Below are 17,687 nucleotides of genomic sequence, written 5' to 3'. Positions count from 1 at the left end.
AGTGGGGAGGGATGGAGAGACATAGTGGTGGGGGTAGAGAGAGCAGTGGCACAATGCGTGAGTGAGCGAGGGTAGTGAGAGAGAGGGGTGGGGGAGTGGGAGGTAGGTTAGAGAGATTGTGTGGTACAGAGGAGGGAGAGAGAATGGAGTGGTGATGGGGAGGGAGAGGTATTGATCAGAGAGAGCAGTGGGGGAGAGAGAGAGAGAGGGGTTGGGGAGAGCAAGATAGACAAAGGAAAGAGACTGTTGTGGGTTGTAAAGGTGCACATTTAGGAGCGTGGCTCGAACGAACTGGTGGCTCAGTATGCTTACCGGGCCAGAGGACAAACGTTGTGAAAGATAAGAGAGACATGATGGAAACACCAAAAATGAGGCCTGCTGGACTTGCCTGATATCCCCATCAACATATGCTCAGGTGCCTTTTCCAATCCAATTCAATATCCCCAATTCAAATTATTGCCGATACAAAAACTTCTCATGACATCAGAAGAGGTTCTCATCAGACTCCTGTCATACTTCATCTGTAAATTGGCCTGGTTTTGCTAAACCGGGTTAAATTCTGTGCAAGTCATCGGAAGATGGAGCGCAAGAAATTTTAATTTACTTGTTTCGTAAAGGAGTGTCTCACGAAGGTGTGCGCATTGCTCCAGTTTCCTTTGGGTTTTGTTTCCCGTCAACCTTTACTCTCTAGTTTGAGACTCTGTAGCGTCATGAAGCTGCATTTCCTCACATTAGAAATGCATGTTGAAATCTACAGATAATGCTCGAATTATAAGCAATGAAAAGGTATTAATACTATTTTTCCTTATTGTCATTATAACTATTATTATGATTTTTATTATTATTGTATTGTCGTTGTTGCTTTGTATGTTGCAATTTTAAAATTGGGGACAAGTCTTGTCCATGTAAAATCTTTTCTGTGGCCGATGTCCAATAATAAGATGTACACACTGTTTAAATATACTTCTGAAAAACGACTACAGCTACATACGTCGAGGAGCAGAAGATAGCAGGGTTTTAAAACCCAAGAAAACATTACACAGGAGGAGTTCACTCGGACACCTGAAATCCGCACACCTGAAACTCAATCTAAACAAGGTTACACAGTGGTGTTTGGGGTGAAGGATGGAATTAGATAGAGGTGGAAAGATAGGGAAGATAAGGTAGAAATGGGAAACAGAAAGGGGAATCGTGGGAGAGGGGAAGTAGTACGTGCAGCAGGCACAGCAAGGCACGACTCTTCACAACAATAATTGTAAAATGTTAAAATTGTTTGTTTTTGTTTTAAACATCCCACTACCCAGACAACACAACACTAGCACAACATCCACAGACATCATAAGCCAGTCCTCAAGTGCCTACTTTTCAGTCTAAAACCCTTATACCTCTCTAGCTCCTTTAACAGTATCTATCCAATGCTATGTATACTGTCCCTACCTTTACCATTTTCCCAAAATGACTATTCCATACATCACCAACTCCCTGTGAACTATCCCTGCCTTGTTCTGTCCTAACTGTCCTCTTTTTTTATTTCTATTTTACACTCGAGTTGTTTCCCTGGGGTCATGTCACTGTCCGTCCTGGTAACAAATAAACACGAAAACATCATGCCGAGCACGATACTTGCAAAATCTCTCCCTCCCCAAAATAGAAAGTTGCCATGCATACATCAAATTGTCCATTTCATTGAGATTAAAATTGACGATCTTAATCAAAACTCAGCTCAATTGGATTAAAATTGATGATTTTTTCAGATGAAAATTTGATATTAGGAGTTTGACCTTGAGTTGACCTTTGACCTTTTGACCTTAAAATATTTGGTTTCCCAATTCAATGGGGTACTATGCAATTGCTGTTTAACGTCCAAGTCAATCTGATGAAAATTGATGATTTTTCAGATGAAAATTAATGATTTTAGAAGTTTGACCTTGAGTTGACCTTTTGGCCTCAAAATAGTTGGTTTCCCAATTCAGTGATGCACTATGTAATTGCTGTTTTATTTTCAAGTTAATAGGATGAAAAGTGATGATTTTGGAGATGAAAATTGATTTTAGAAGTTTGACTGAGTTTTCCTTTTACCTTTTGACCTCAAAAATAGTTGGTTTCCCAATTTAGTGACTCAATATGCAAATCATGTTCAACTTTCAAGTCAATTGGACTTTATAAGTTCGACCTGAAGATGACCTTTGACTTATGACCTCAAAATCAATTGGCTTCTTCCTTATGATCAACTGTACCATATGGTGAAGTTTCATGAAGATGGGTTTAAAATTGTGACCTGTAGGTGATTGACAGCCAGACAGAATAACACACAAGACTATCCAATATTCTTGAAAAATCTTCGATTTTGCAAGTAACAAACGTACTCAGGAAATGAATATGCAATTACTTAGAAATCTTCGATTTTGCAAATAACAAACGTACTCAGGAAATGAATATGCAATTACTTAGAAATCTTCGATTTTGCAAATAACAAACGTACTCAGGAAATGAATATGCAATTACTTAGAAATCTTCGATTTTGCAAATAACAAGCATAATCATTTCCTGAGTACGTAATTACATAGAAATCTTCGATTTTGCAAATAACAAACGTACTCAGGAAATGAATATGCAATTACTTAGAAATCTTCGATTTTGCAAATAACAAACGTACTCAGGAAATGAATATGCAATTACTTAGAAATCTTCGATTTTGCAAATAACAAACGTACTCAGGAAATGAATATGCAATTACATAGAAATCTTCGATTTTGCAAATAACAAACGTACTCAGGAAATGAATATGCAATTACTTAGAAATCTTCGATTTTGCAAATAACAAACGTACTCAGGAAATGAATATGCAATTACTTAGAAATCTTCGATTTTGCAAATAACAAACGTACTCAGGAAATGAATATGCAATTACTTAGAAATCTTCGATTTTGCAAATAACAAACGTACTCAGGAAATGAATATGCAATTACTTAGAAATCTTCGATTTTGCAAATAACAAACGTACTCAGGAAATGAATATGCAATTACATAGAAATCTTCGATTTTGCAAATAACAAACGTACTCAGGAAATGAATATGCAATTACTTAGAAATCTTCGATTTTGCAAATAACAAACGTACTCAGGAAATGAATATGCAATTACTTAGAAATCTTCGATTTTGCAAATAACAAACGTACTCAGGAAATGATTATGCAATTACATAGAAATCTTCGATTTTGCAAATAACAAACGTACTCAGGAAATGAATATGCAATTACTTAGAAATCTTCGATTTTGCAAGTAACAAACGTACTCAGGAAATTAATATGCAATTACATAGAAATCTTCGATTTTGCAAATAACAAACGTACTCAGGAAATGAATATGCAATTACTTAGAAATCTTCGATTTTGCAAATAACAAACGTACTCAGGAAATGAATATGCAATTACATAGAAATCTTCTATTTTGCAAATAACAAACGTACTCAGGAAATGAATATGCAATTACTTAGAAATCTTCGATTTTGCAAATAACAAACGTACTCAGGAAATGAATATGCAATTACTTAGAAATCTTCGATTTTGCAAATAACAAACGTACTCAGGAAATGAATATGCAATTACTTAGAAATCTTAGATTTTGCAAATAACAAACGTACTCAGGAAATGATGATGCAATTACATAGAAATCTTCGATTTTGCAAATAACAAACATACTCAGGAAATGAATATGCAATTACTTAGAAATCTTCGATTTTGCAAATAACAAACGTACTCAGGAAATGAATATGCAATTACTTAGAAATCTTCGATTTTGCAAATAACAAACGTACTCAGGAAATGAATATGCAATTACTTAGAAATCTTCGATTTTGCAAATAACAAACGTACTCAGGAAATGATTTTGCAATTACTTAGAAATCTTCGATTTTGCAAATAACAAACGTACTCAGGAAATGAATATGCAATAACTTAGAAATCTTCGATTTTGCAAATAACAAACGTACTCAGGAAATGAATATGCAATTACTTAGAAATCTTCGATTTTGTAAATAACAAACGTACTCAGGAAATGAATATGCAATTACTTAGAAATCTTCGATTTTGCAAGTAACAAACGTACTCAGGAAATGAATATGCAATTACTTAGAAATCTTCGATTTTGTAAATAACAAACGTACTCAGGAAATGAATATGCAATTACTTAGAAATCTTCGATTTTGCAAATAACAAACGTACTCAGGAAATGAATATGCAATTACTTAGAAATCTTCGATTTTGCAAGTAACAAACGTACTCAGGAAATGAATATGCAATTACTTAGAAATCTTCGATTTTGCAAGTAACAAACGTACTCAGGAAATGATTTTGCAATTACTTAGAAATCTTCGATTTTGCAAATAACAAACGTACTCAGGAAATGATTTTGCAATTACTTAGAAATCTTCGATTTTGCAAATAACAAACGTACTCAGGAAATGAATATGCAATAACTTAGAAATCTTCGATTTTGCAAATAACAAACGTACTCAGGAAATGAATATGCAATTACTTAGAAATCTTCGATTTTGCAAGTAACAAACGTACTCAGGAAATGAATATGCAATTACTTAGAAATCTTCGATTTTGTAAATAACAAACGTACTCAGGAAATGAATATGCAATTACTTAGAAATCTTCGATTTTGCAAGTAACAAACGTACTCAGGAAATGATTATGCAATTACTTAGAAATCTTCGATTTTGTAAATAACAAACGTACTCAGGAAATGAATATGCAATTACTTAGAAATCTTCGATTTTGCAAATAACAAACGTACTCAGGAAATGAATATGCAATTACTTAGAAATCTTCGATTTTGTAAATAACAAACGTACTCAGGAAATGAATATGCAATTACTTAGAAATCTTCGATTTTGCAAGTAACAAACGTACTCAGGAAATGAATATGCAATTACTTAGAAATCTTCGATTTTGTAAATAACAAACGTACTCAGGAAATGAATATGCAATTACTTAGAAATCTTCGATTTTGCAAATAACAAACGTACTCAGGAAATGAATATGCAATTACTTAGAAATCTTCGATTTTGCAAGTAACAAACATACTCAGGAAATGAATATGCAATTACTTAGAAATCTTCGATTTTGCAAGTAACAAACGTACTCAGGAAATGAATATGCAATTACATAGAAATCTTCGATTTCGCAAGTGATGATTTATTGTAGCAGAATCACACTCTCCATTCACCAAGTCTTATCTCTTTCTTAATATAGATGAAAACGTGATTTTTATAGGTATATGTTAAAATGTGAGAAGTGCATTATGTTTATATTTTGTGTGCATGTGGCCTTGGTGGAATCGTCTATGCCAAGGTAGTCTAGTATGATACCTGTTGGGGTGATGATGGGGATGCAGAAGAGTCACATGGTCACAGGGAAATGATCAACTTTAAACAATTATAAATATTTGGCAGGTTTTGATCTCTTTTAAGACATATTAGTTGTTAAACTGTCCATAGATTGAACCACCTTTAGAGGCCATTTTCCCCCGCAGAGTGGGGGTTGGCCCTTTTTCGGGCACCGTGGTCCCATTTTTGTAGCAATGTTTTATGGCCGGATGCTCTTCCTGCCGCAAACCCTGTTAGTCGCCTCTTGCGACACACAGGGAATTACCAGTGAACTGGTATTCAATATGCCGACCTCGGAAGGATGACAGGCTGAGTCAACATTCCTGGTGTTAATTCAGCGATCGACCGGGATTCAATCCCAGGATCCTCGGATCCCAAGCCGGCACCCTGACCGCTAATTCAACACCAGGCTAAACTGTCCATATATTAACAATAACAAACTTTAAAAGGTGATAAATAAGACTATAAAATTATAAATTTCTACAACAACATACTTAGTAGGAGGCTGAGAAAAAAGGAGTTCTTATGTCCATCAATATCTCTCAACTTTAACAAGTTCCCAGTGTCGTCCACCATTATATGCTAACGTTTCGAGTTTTTGAACGAGCGTTTTAATGACGCAATGTGCCACCATGAAACAACCAATGGTGAAGCTTCCAGTGTTTTAAGGAAATCACCGAAGCTGTGATGGCTTGCGAGGAGCACAATTGATGGAAACGTGTTTGAGTTACATTGCGAAATAATGGGAAATCGATCTGGGCCACATCCCCATATCAGCTAAGACACGAGTCCTAAATGATCCGTCACCACGTAGTCAAGATCTACGTACATCAGCAGTGCTGGCATCATCGGTTTAAAATGTCCAGGTATTAATTCTTCCTTCTCCATCTTCATGTCCTCCACAAGTTCTTCCTCAAATTCCTTGGTTTGCCAAGTCTGTGTCTCAACTGGTTTACCATCCGTCGATTCATTTTCCTGGCAAATCACTTGATTAACTGTCGGTAGTTCCTCTTCATTCCTATTTTCATTCACTTCCTGTACATCGTCCTCATTTTTCTGGATCTCAGTCACGTGCTGAGCGTGTGGGTACAATGTCAAGCCAGACGTATCCACGTGCTCTGGAGCACACATTGGGGCAAACTTTAAAAAGTACTCCAGGTTAGAGTGGTTCAGTTTGGATGGGGAGTTATGGAGACCAGACATTTTGAGAGGAAGAGATGATCCACGATCAATGAAGACCTCTGTCAAATGGCCTTTCTTGGCCTCTGAAAGTACCTGTGGCACGGCCAGCAACTCCTCGTCTACTTGACGAATGGTGTTTTGAGCAGTGTCTCCATTGCTCCTCTGAAAGACAAAGACATGTACTCACAGTTGTGGATTTTATCCCCCCTCTAGGTCAAGCAAAGTTCAGATATTGTCATTCGGAAACCATTGTAAGATAAACAGTTGTGCCTCCCTCTGCCCACGTTACACAGTGTTTCGTGTTTGATGAAGTAATACTCCCTTTGTTTATGTTTATGGAGGCATGAGTCATTTTTGTACTTCATGTTAGACTTACCCCGTGAGACATGGCTGAAAGGAAATCAGAGATGGAGCTGTGGTCGGGACTCGGTACCGGAACCAAGACCTTCTTGACAAGCTGCTTCAGTCTTGCAGTAACACGGGGGTGGGAATGAACACAGAGAGTTAGGGAAAGGAAGACAGAAAGTCCAAAAATTATTCTATTTTCTCTGGCATGTCAGCTCCAAATTACCCAAACCAGAAACTATGACGAAAACTAAACAAATAGGGAAGTCACGCCCTCTGCAGAAAATAAATGTTTGGATGTGTCATTGTCTGTCATAGAGCGTCAGTGTTGCAGAAGCAGTTGCTCGGGAAGGGTTACACTAGGTGGTTTGCCAATGCCTTTCCAGTAGTAGTCAGGGCAGGAATTTGTCATTTGGTCAGTGTGCCGGCGATAGCTCGCCTACTCTTCGCGAAGGACACCGTGGGATATTTAACATCCACCAACTAATGCCCGCTTAACGTCCATTTGAGGGACGGCACACACATTGATGATTCACCCTGCCTGTGAAACACTGGGATAACAGTGTATCTACTATAAATGCATGAGGGGTGTGTGTGTGTGTGTGTGTGTGTGTGTGTGTGTGTGTGTGTGTGTGTGTGTGTGTGTGTGTGTGTGTGTGTGTGTGTGTGTGTGTGTGTGTGTGTGTGTGTCAGTGTGTGTGTGTGTGTGTGTGTCAGTGTCATACTTTTTTGACGTTTATTAATTAATTACGTACTATTCAAATGTACCTTTTAAACCTTTAGACTGGTGAGACCCTTTAGACCGTGGAAGACCCTTTAACGCTTGAGACCCAAAAGATCCCAAGTACCCAAAAGTCTCCAAGGACCCAAAAGTCTCCAAGGACCCAAAAAGTCCTTGACCCAAAAGTCCCCAAAGTCCCCGAGGACCTAAAAGACTCAGATAACCCAAAAGTCACTGAGGACCAAAAAGACCCAGATGACCCAAAAAACACAGATGACCCAAAAGTCCCCGAGGACCCAAAAGTCCCCAAAGACCCAGATGGCCCAAAAGTCCCTGAGGACCAAAAAGACCCAGATGACCCAAAAGTCCATGAGGACCAAAAAGACCCAGCTGACCCAAAAGTCCCCGAAGACCCAGATGACCCTGATGACCCAAAAGTCCCTGAACACCCAAAAGTCCCTGAAAACCCAAAAGTCCCTGAAGATAAAAAATCCCCAAGGACCCAGATGACCAAAAAGTCCCCAAAGATGCAAAAGTCCCCAATGACCCAAAAGACCCAGATGCCCCAAAAGTCCATGAGGACCAAAAAGACCCAGCTGACCCAAAAGTCCCCGAAGACCAAAAAGACCTAGATGACCCAAAAGTCCCCAAAACCCCAAAAGTCCCTGAAAACCCAAAAGTCCCCAAACATGCAAAAGGACCCAAAAGACCCAGATGACCAAAAAGTCCAGATTAACCAAAAGTCCTCGAGTACCCAAAAAAAAACAGATGACCCAAAAGTCCCTGAGGACCAAAAAGACCCAGATGACCCAAAAGTCCCCGAAGACCCAAAAGAACCACCGAGTGCAGCAGGCAGGTATGCTACAAGGTGGTGAAGACCAATAAAAACTTGGCACAACGGACCAATAAGCCCACTTGTATAATAAACATTGCATTTTTATTGCACAGACTATACATTTTCCCTGTGTAAGTAGCGACTATAAATTATGTATGCAACAGTTGTGTTTTTATGTGTTGAAGCTGCTTCAATATTTGGCTATTTCCGTCCGTCCGTCAAAAATGAAGAAGAAGAACCTTTATATCCCACTGAAGGAGCTGGGACTCCCACGTCGATCGGAAGAATGGACGCGACAAAAAGCTGGAATTCATCTGAGTTGCTTTAATCGAATCAAATACTCAGGCACTCTGAAAACCCGTTTATCGGTCAGCAATATATATCTATTATCCCAGGGGGTTTGCCCAGGCCCGGCGCCAGGGGGCGTGGCCCAGCGTCCTGGCTGCGGCCTGGCAAGTTGAGGGCGAGCCTGCCCGGGCATGCCCGAGCATGCCCGGGCGTCCCGACCGAGGCCTGGCAAGTTGAGCGCGGGCCTGCCCGGGCGTCCTGGACGAGCCCGGCATGGTGATCGCTCCGCGTCCTTGATAGGTGCAAGGCGATTGTGAAACCCCAGCGGCAGCCGCTACACACGTCCCCCCAGAATCGACTTGCACCGGCAGGGTCAACTTGAGGGGGGTCCTGATGACCCGGCCGAAGCGACCCCTGGCGGGTCGTGGGAGGGGGTCCGGTGAGGTGGTGGGCGGTCGAGTGGGGGGCACCGTGGACGGGGGGCGGCCTCGCCGCGGCGGAAGGGCCACCCGTGGTGGGTGGTCGACGTCCACGTGCGCCGGCTTGAGGCGGTCCACTGCAATCCGGTCCGACCTGCCGCCGATGTCGATGACGAACGACTTGTCGTCCCGTCGCAGCACCCGGAAGGGCCCGTCGTACGGCGGCTGGAGTGGCCACCGATGTGCGTCGTGACGCACAAAAACATACTCCGCTGTGCGGAGTGCTGGGGGGACGTAGGACTGGGGGTCACCGTGGTGGGATGTCGGCACGGGGGCAAACCGTCGGGCGGCCTCCTGGAGGTCCGAGCGCTGGTGAGCTGCGGACCAGGGACTGGTAGCGTCGGGCACGAATTCGTCCGGGACGCGTAGCACCTGGCCATAGACCAGCTCGGCGGTGGATGCCTGGAGGTCCTCCTTGGGGGCCGTGCGAAGGCCCAAAAGGACCCACGGCAGCCGTTCGGCCCAACCGCCGTCTTGAAGGCCGGCCATGAGCGCGGCCTTCATGGAGCGGTGGAATCGCTCGCACAACCCGTTTGCTTGGGGGTGGTAGGCCGTAGTACGGTGGAGCTTGACCCCCAGGTTGCGGGCGACCGCGCCCCACAGCTCGGAGGTGAACTGTGGTCCGCGGTCTGACGAGATGTCCGCCGGTGCGCCGAAGCGGGCGACCCAGGTGGCGATGAAAGCCTGCGCCACGTCGGCGGTGGTGGTGGAGACGAGGGGAACGGCCTCCGGCCACCTGGTGGTCCTGTCCACCATGGTGAGCAGGTGTGTGAACCCCCGTGACGGGGGGAGGGGGCCCACCAGATCCACGTTGACGTGGTCGAAACGTCGTTCGGGCACGGTGAAAGGTGCCAGCGGGGCCTGGGTGTGTCGGTGGACCTTGGCCCGTTGGCAGGCCGTGCAGGCGCTGGTCCAATCGCGGACGTCCCGACGAAGGCCGTGCCAGACGAAACGCGCCGACACCAGCTTCTGGGTAGCTTTCCGGCCCGGGTGGGAAAGGCCGCGGAGGGAGGCGAAGATGCGGCGTTGCCAGGTGACGGGCACGATGGGGCGAGGCTGGCCTTGGGAGACGTCGCAGAGCAGGACAGTGTCCGCGCAGGGGATGTCGGCCAGGCGGAGGCCCGTGTCCGCCGCCCGGAGGGCTTGCACCGTGGTGTCGGTGGTTTGGTCCGCCGCCATAAGCGCAAAATCCACGCCCAGGTGGACCGCGTTCGCGCTGGCCCGGGAAAGACAGTCGGCCACGGCGTTGTTTTTGCCGGCGACGTGCCGGATGTCCGTGGTAAACTCCGACACGGCGGAGAGGTGGCGCTGTTGGCGGGCCGACCATGGCTCCGTGACCTTGGCCATGGCGTAAACCAACGGCTTGTGGTCGACGAACGCCGTGAAAGGTCGGCCCTCCAGGAGGTGGCGGAAATGGCGGACGGCCAGGTGTAGACCGAGGAGCTCCCGGTCAAACGTGCTGTATTTGAGCTCGTTCGGCCGGAGCTGCCGGCTGAAAAAAGCGAGTGGCTGCCAAACCCCGTTCACCCATTGCTCATGTACGGCGCCCACCGCGTAGTCGGAGGCATCCGTGGTGAGGGCGATGGGAGCGTTGAGCACCGGGTGAGCGAGCAGTGTTGCGTCGGCGAGGGCCCGCTTTGAGCGTTGGAAGGCCGCATCCATTGCTGCGGACCAGGCGATGTCGTGCTTGGCCGGCTTGCCCCGGAGGGCTTCGTAGAGGGGCCGCATGAGTTGGGCAGCGCGGGGCACGAAGCGGTGATAAAAATTCACCATTCCCAGGAATTCCTGCAGGGCCTTTATGGTGCGGGGACGCGGGAACGTGGTGATGGCCTCGACCTTGGTTGGCAGCGGCACGGCCCCGTTCTTGGTGATGTGGTGGCCCATAAAATCAACGGCCGTTGTGCCGAAGTGGCATTTGGCCGGGTTGACGATGAGGCCGTGCTCGCTGAGGCGCCCGAACAGTGTTCGGAGGTGGAGGAGGTGCTCGGCCCGGGACGTGCTGGCGACGAGGATGTCGTCCAGGTAAACGAAAAGGAACGGCAGGTCACGCAGCACGCCGTCCATCAAGCGCTGGAACGCCTGAGCCGCGTTCTTGAGACCAAACGGCATCCGCAAGAATTCGAATAAGCCGAACGGCGTGATGACTGCCGTTTTAGGGACGTCGGCCGCCCTGACAGGTACCTGGTGATATCCCCGTATGAGATCAATTTTCGAAAAAATGACCCGTCCCGCCAGACGGGCGGAGAAGTCTTGGATATGCGGGATCGGGTACCTGTCGGGGGTGGTAGCGTCATTGAGACGGCGGTAGTCGCCACACGGGCGCCATCCACACCCCGGCTTTGGCACGATGTGCAGTGGCGAGGCCCACGCGCTATCGGAGCGCCGCACGATGCCGAGGTGCTCCAACGCGTCGAATTCGGCCTTCGCTACGGCGAGCTTGGCTGGGTCGAGGCGGCGGGCCCTGGCGTAGACCGGCGGGCCCCGTGGTTGGTATGTGGTGCTCGATCCCATGCCGTACTGCGACGGCCGAAAACATCGGCCGCGTGAGGGCCGGGAACTCCGCGAGCAGGCGAGCAAACTCGTTCGCCGCCGGGATGGTGCATGCCAGCTCGGTCGGCGCGGAGCTGCTCAATGTGCATACCAGGGAGCTGAAGGTTTCAGCGTTGATTAAACGACGCCGTTGGACGTCCACCAGCAGTCCGTGTGCGCAGAGGAAGTCGGCGCCTAGCAGAGCCATGGGCACGTTGGCGGTTACAAACGTCCAAGCAAAGCGTTGGCCGCCGAAGCAGAGGGTGACGTTGCGCGGGCCGAAGGTGCGGATAGTCGATCCGTTGGCCGCAACCAAGGAGGGGCCGCAAACCGCGGATTGCCTGTCCTGGTCAGAGGCGGGTATGACGCTCAGTTGGGCGCCGGTGTCGCACAGGAAGCGCCGTCCGGACGCTTTATCCGTGATGAACAGTAAGTTGCCCGTGTGGCCGGCGCTCATGGCTGGTAATGAACGCCGGCCCGGCCGTTTCCCGGCCTGCCGAAGGTGCACGGGGGTCGGCATGTCCGGGCCTTCTGTCCGAACCTGGCATGATAGTAACACCACGCTTGGTCAGGTGGAGGCCCCGGTCGTCGTGCTGGAGGTGGTCGGCTCGGTATAGCGGCCGCCAATTGCGTCGGCAGTTCGGCCGTCGACCGTGCCGGGTGCTCGGGCGCCATGGATGTTGCGTCGGACGGCGGTGGGTCCCATGTCGCCGCTGCGATGCGCTGTCCTGCGGCGGAGATCTTGTCGGCTTCTCTGGCAAGGGCCCGGGGATCTGTGATCGTCGTGCTTGCCAGGGCGAGGCGTACCGGGTTAGGCAGCTGACGGAGGAACAGCTCCCGGAACAGGAATGCCGGAGAGTGCTCGCCGAGCAGTGAAAGCATGTAGTCCATTCGCTCGGAAGGGCGCGTGTCGCCGAGCTCAGGCAGTTCGAGCAGGCGCCGTGCGCGTTCCGCCGATGGGAGGGCGAAAGCATCGAGGAGAAGCTTCTTAATCGCGCCGTATTTGTCAGTGGCTGGCGGGCTCTCGAGGAGGCTCAGGGCGCGGGCCGCGGTAGCCGACCCGAGCGCAGCTACCACATGGTGGAAGCGGGTGTCGTCGGCCGTGACGCCTCGCAGGGCGAACAGGGACTCCGCCTGTGCGAACCAAACCGCCGCGTGAGCCTCCCAGAAGGTAGGCAGTTTAAGGGCGACTGCCGTGTCCATGTCGATAGGTCACCAATGAAGGAGCTGGGGCTCCCACGTCGATCGGAAGAATGGACGCGACAAAAAGCTGGAATTCATCTGAGTTGCTTTAATCGAATCAAACACTCAGGCACTCTGAAAACCCGTTTATCGGTCAGCAATATATATCTATTATCCCAGGGGGTTTGCCCAGGCCCGGCGCCAGGGGGCATGCCCGGGCGTCCCGACCGAGGCCTGGCAAGTTGAGCGCGGGCCTGCCCGGGCGTCCTGGACGAGCCCGGCATGGTGATCGCTCCGCGTCCTTGATAGGTGCAAGGCGATTGTGAAACCCCAGCGGCAGCCGCTACACCACCATGTTTAATTCTAAAGGGTTCTAAAGGGTAATTCTAATGTGTTCAAACAGGAAATTCTAAAGGGTAATTATGAAGGGTTCTAAAGGGTTTTGTTCATTTCTAGACTTTGCCTATTTCGTATTAAAAATGCCAAACTGAATTGCTTCCTTCGGACACGGGTGCGATATTTATTTATTTTTTTTTACTTTAACTCCTCACACCATCCCAACAAACCCACCTTCACATACAATGTAAGGGGTAAGCACTTCATTTGAACACACACACACACACGTTTTCCATAACTGCATTACTTTAACATTTAAATGACATTGCAAATCATACTATAATGGAGCGATGGCGTATGTGTGTATGTATGTATCATCTACTCCTCCGAGATGATTTGACCTATGAAGCTGGATCTTTCAGAGATTCATTAGGGCACCCAAAAGTTGTGCCTGTCCAATTTTTGTCTCATTCCATCAAGTTTTGAAAAATAAATTTTATCGCCCATTTTGGCAATTTCGTCCTTTGGGGAGAGGTGGGGGTACACAACACCAAACACTCTGCACCAAGGGTGGGGGGGTGGAGGAGAGGCTGAGAGGTGAGGCGGGGAGGGTGAGCGGCAAGTGGGGGAGGGTGAGAGGCGAGGGCGGGAGGGTAAGAGGTGAGAGGGGGGGAGGATGAGAGGTGAGGGGGGGGAGGGTGAGAGGTGAGGGTGAGGGGTGAGGTGAGAGGTGAGGGGGGGAGGGTGAGAGGTGAGGGGGGGGAGGGTGAGAGGTGAGGGGGGGGAGGGTGAGAGGTGAGGGGGGGAGGGTGAGAGGTGAGGGGGGAGGGTGAGAGGTGAGGGGGGGGAGGATGAGAGGTGAGGAGGGGGAGGGTGAGAGGTGAGGGGGGAGGATGAGAGGCGAGGGGGGGGAGGATGAGAGGCGAGGGGGGGGAGGGTGAGCGGCAAGTGGGGGAGGGTGAGAGGCGAGGGGGGGAGGGTGAGAGGCGAGGGGGGGAGGGTGAGAGGCGAGGGGGGGGAGGGTGAGAGGCGAGGGGGGGGAGGGTGAGAGGCGAGGGGGGGGAGGGTGAGAGGCGAGGGGGGGAGGGTGAGAGGCGAGGAGGGGAGGGTGAGAGGCGAGGGGGGGAGGATGAGAGGCGAGGGGGGAGGGTGAGAGGCGAGGAGGGTGAGAGGAGAAGGGCTGGATGAGAGGCGAGGGGGGAGGGTGAGAGGCGAGGGGGGGGAGGGTGAGAGGCGAGGGGGGGGAGGGTGAGAGGCGAGGGGGGGAGGGTGAGAGGCGAGGGGGGGAGGGTGAGAGGCGAGGGGGGGAGGATGAGAGGCGAGGGGGGAGGGTGAGAGGCGAGGAGGGTGAGAGGAGAAGGGCTGGATGAGAGGAGAGGGTAGGACGGTGAGAGGCGAAGGGGAGGAGGATGAGAGGCGAAGGGGGGAGGATGAGAGGCGAGGAGGAGGGTGAGAGGCGAGGAGGCGGGTGAGAGGCGAGGGGGAGGGAGGGTGAGAGGCGAGGAGGAGGGTGAGAGGAGGAGGGTGAGAGGCGAGGGGGGATTGGGGGAGGGTGAGAGGGGAGGAGGGAGGAGGAGTGGAGGGGAGAGGGCCTTGCCTTAACCATGGCCTATAAACTGAAAGTGAGTGGTAGTATCGCATCTTGAATCTCATGCAAAGAGGTAGATGTGTTTGAGCCAAATAGTGGTGTTATTGCACAGACTGGCCGGAGGCGAGAGTGCGGCATCAATGGGGAGAGAATATATGGTGTCAATGAGTCCACCATACGCTACCTAAAGAAAAATGAAGTGGACATAAGGGCCAATGTGGCTGAAAACTTTCCCAAAAGTGCGAGTGGTGTGTTTAAAAACAAGACCGAAGGTCTAACAGCGGCTAAGCCGGGCTTGTAATAAAATATTATAACCCCACAAACACACATGATTATCTTTTTAAACAGTCACTAATGCTGCTTATAAACATTAAACAAAGAAATTTGGAGGAATCCAGACATCCATGAGGTAAGTTTTACTTTCAGAACTGAGCGAAGATCTACTGTAATCTAGATTATACCCCACAAGGTTTGGGTACGTACCGTTTCGTTGGAAGAGCCGTAACGCCCATGCTTTCGATATTTGATGATCATTTTAACAATCGGTTTGTTTGTGTTTTACACTGAATTAAAAACGTAAAGGTAGAGCATAGCGATTGTGATATATGACAGGTTCGACGATATGAACGGCATATAAATCAAAATTGCGGTGTGTGGAGAGTCAGCCGAGTACGCCGTAATGACGTCAGACGTAATCACATCACCCTGTCATGTGAGCAGACCTCAGCTCTGATTGGTATAAGTTTGAGGGGACATACATACATACACACATACAGACGGACAAATACTGTTCTCGACGGCTTTGCCCGATGGGCTACGCCATAAAAAAAATCATCATTAAAGGTAAGTTCAGTAATACAGTAATACATAGGGCGTAATTTCTTTATTACCTCCGCCACCAAAGGTGGACGGAGGTTATGTTTTCACACCTGTATGTTTGTCTGGCCGTTTGTTTGTGAACAAAATATCTCAAAAAGTTGTGGACGGATTCGGACGAAATTTGGCAGAGATGTAGTGTATGTGACGAGGACGAAATGATTCGATTTTGGTGAAGATCCGGATTCGGATCCGGCTACTAGAATTTTTAAAGTGATTCTTCACCAATGAGTGATATGGCCAACCAGGTAGGGGTATGCTCTCTACTGAGTGCTGTTGTAGTTCAGTAATATGTTTGTTCTTCCGTATGAGCCATGCACTTAACCCCATTTTTCCCACAAGCCCTTAGTGTTAATATTCGTGGCTTTTCTATTCATGGAGTTTTCCAGGAATGTAACCCCCATGGATAGTGAGGGTTTAATGTATAATTTTGCAGATTGCATCAGCCGATAATGGGCCACACATTGGATTTGAAGCTCAGCACTCCAACATGAACTGATTTGATGTAATCCTCTGTGATTCATGCACCCATCTATGTCATCCTATTAATTTAATAGAGTCTTCTTCTTATGCTCCTCACACATAGGGCTGCTGAAGCAGTTTCATTGGCTCGGGGTAATACAACCTGGACATGTCACCAATCAGTCAGAGGATCCTCGACTGAAGGTGATTTTGGCAGGAATTTGTTCAGGGTGCCGGTGATAGCTTTCTTCTTACCTGTTTCTGCAGAGATAGACCATAGGAAATAGCAGAATGAGAGCTGTGAAGAAGACGAGGAGCAGCAACAGTTGGAGAAGAGTAAACGATGGGTCCAAGGATTCTGTGAAGAGGAAATCGTGAAAATAGTGGAAACGATACAGATAGAGCGTTTCACAAAGCCCCCAAAGAAAGTATCCAGGAAGGATTCTAATATGGTCAACCGCACATTCTACCCATATCGGGTTTTGTGAAGATGCAATGAGGCCTACAGTACACACATATACATGGCAGCCAGGTTATAATGTATAACCCAAATGTTATTGTGTAAACCCTGCGTTTGATGGCAGTTTTAGGTGGATCCAATTTTGAACCACAATAGCAGACAGCTTGCAGACACGTGTTCTCTTTAGTCAGATCTTGCGCTGACATGGATGCTCAAAACTCGTTGAAGTCAATTTCATCAAAACTCAAACGCTGCCCTTTTCTCATTGAAATGTTGAGACTGATGTGCGATCTAAAACACATACTGGCAAACAACCGCGTGCCAAGTTTTCCAAACTGATTGGCCCACAGATTTAATCATAAACACAAACAGACAAACGACCTCAAAGACCAGGATTGGAGTGCTGGTGGGATTAGCAAAGTCCTATGAGACTGCACAAATCTGAGGAATCGAGGTGGTTTTAATCAGGAAAGTTCTCGATGCGGCCGAAAGTGGGAAATCCTTTTCTACTGATGGTTTCAAAAATAAATGTCAACCTCCTGGAAAACCCACAATAGCAAAACAAAGAAAAGGAAACAGATTGCATTGAGATGGCCGGGCTGCGCGGGCTTGGCAGGCTTCATATAGTCCTGTAACAAAGAGCCAAGTAATACATGAACTCACTAATCTGAAACTTCTCCAATTACATTGGTGTCATGAAAATATACAACTAAGTCTTTGACCACTACTAGGTTTTTTTTAACAACTACTACTTCTTCAACCACTTATTCAACTGCAACAGTTATTCCGACCTTCTTGTGGGGTCGGTCGGGAGAGGCTTTGGCCCAAGTAGTTTGTGAACCGACTGGCCAGGCCTGAAGTTCAACTGAAGGTAATTTAGACAGGAATTTCCGACTGGCCAGGCCTGAAGTTCAACTGAAGGTAATTTACACAGGAATTTCCGACTGGCCAGGCCTGAAGTTCAACTGAAGGTAATTTACACAGGAATTTCTGACTGGCCAGGCCTGAAG

At 47.8% G+C, this 17,687-nt stretch overlaps 1 protein-coding gene across 3 annotated transcripts in view; it reads right to left on the bottom strand.

Annotated features, from left to right (window-relative positions):
- Nucleotides 1-5,182: 5,182 nt before the first annotated feature.
- The window catches only part of LOC137421826 (uncharacterized), a 53,527-nt gene continuing 41,022 nt past the window's right edge, over nt 5,183-17,687 (bottom strand). For all 3 annotated transcript variants that reach the window (XM_078773263.1, XM_068108256.2, XM_068108257.2), the window contains exons 6-8: nt 16,473-16,575; nt 6,953-7,043; nt 5,183-6,738 (exon numbers count right to left, since the gene is read on the bottom strand). In XM_078773263.1, the coding sequence (XP_078629389.1) occupies nt 6,172-6,738; nt 6,953-7,043; nt 16,473-16,575 (761 nt within the window). In that variant the 3' untranslated portion in view covers nt 5,183-6,171. The remainder of the gene's footprint in view (nt 6,739-6,952; nt 7,044-16,472; nt 16,576-17,687) is intronic.

Source organism: Myxine glutinosa, chromosome 2, assembly GCF_964187855.1.
Source record: "Myxine glutinosa chromosome 2, kmMyxGlut1.1, whole genome shotgun sequence".
In the NCBI taxonomy this organism is placed as follows: Eukaryota; Metazoa; Chordata; class Myxini; order Myxiniformes; family Myxinidae; genus Myxine; species Myxine glutinosa.
The sequence above is the reverse complement of the archived record's forward strand: the minus strand, read 5'-3'. Positions and strand labels throughout refer to the sequence as shown.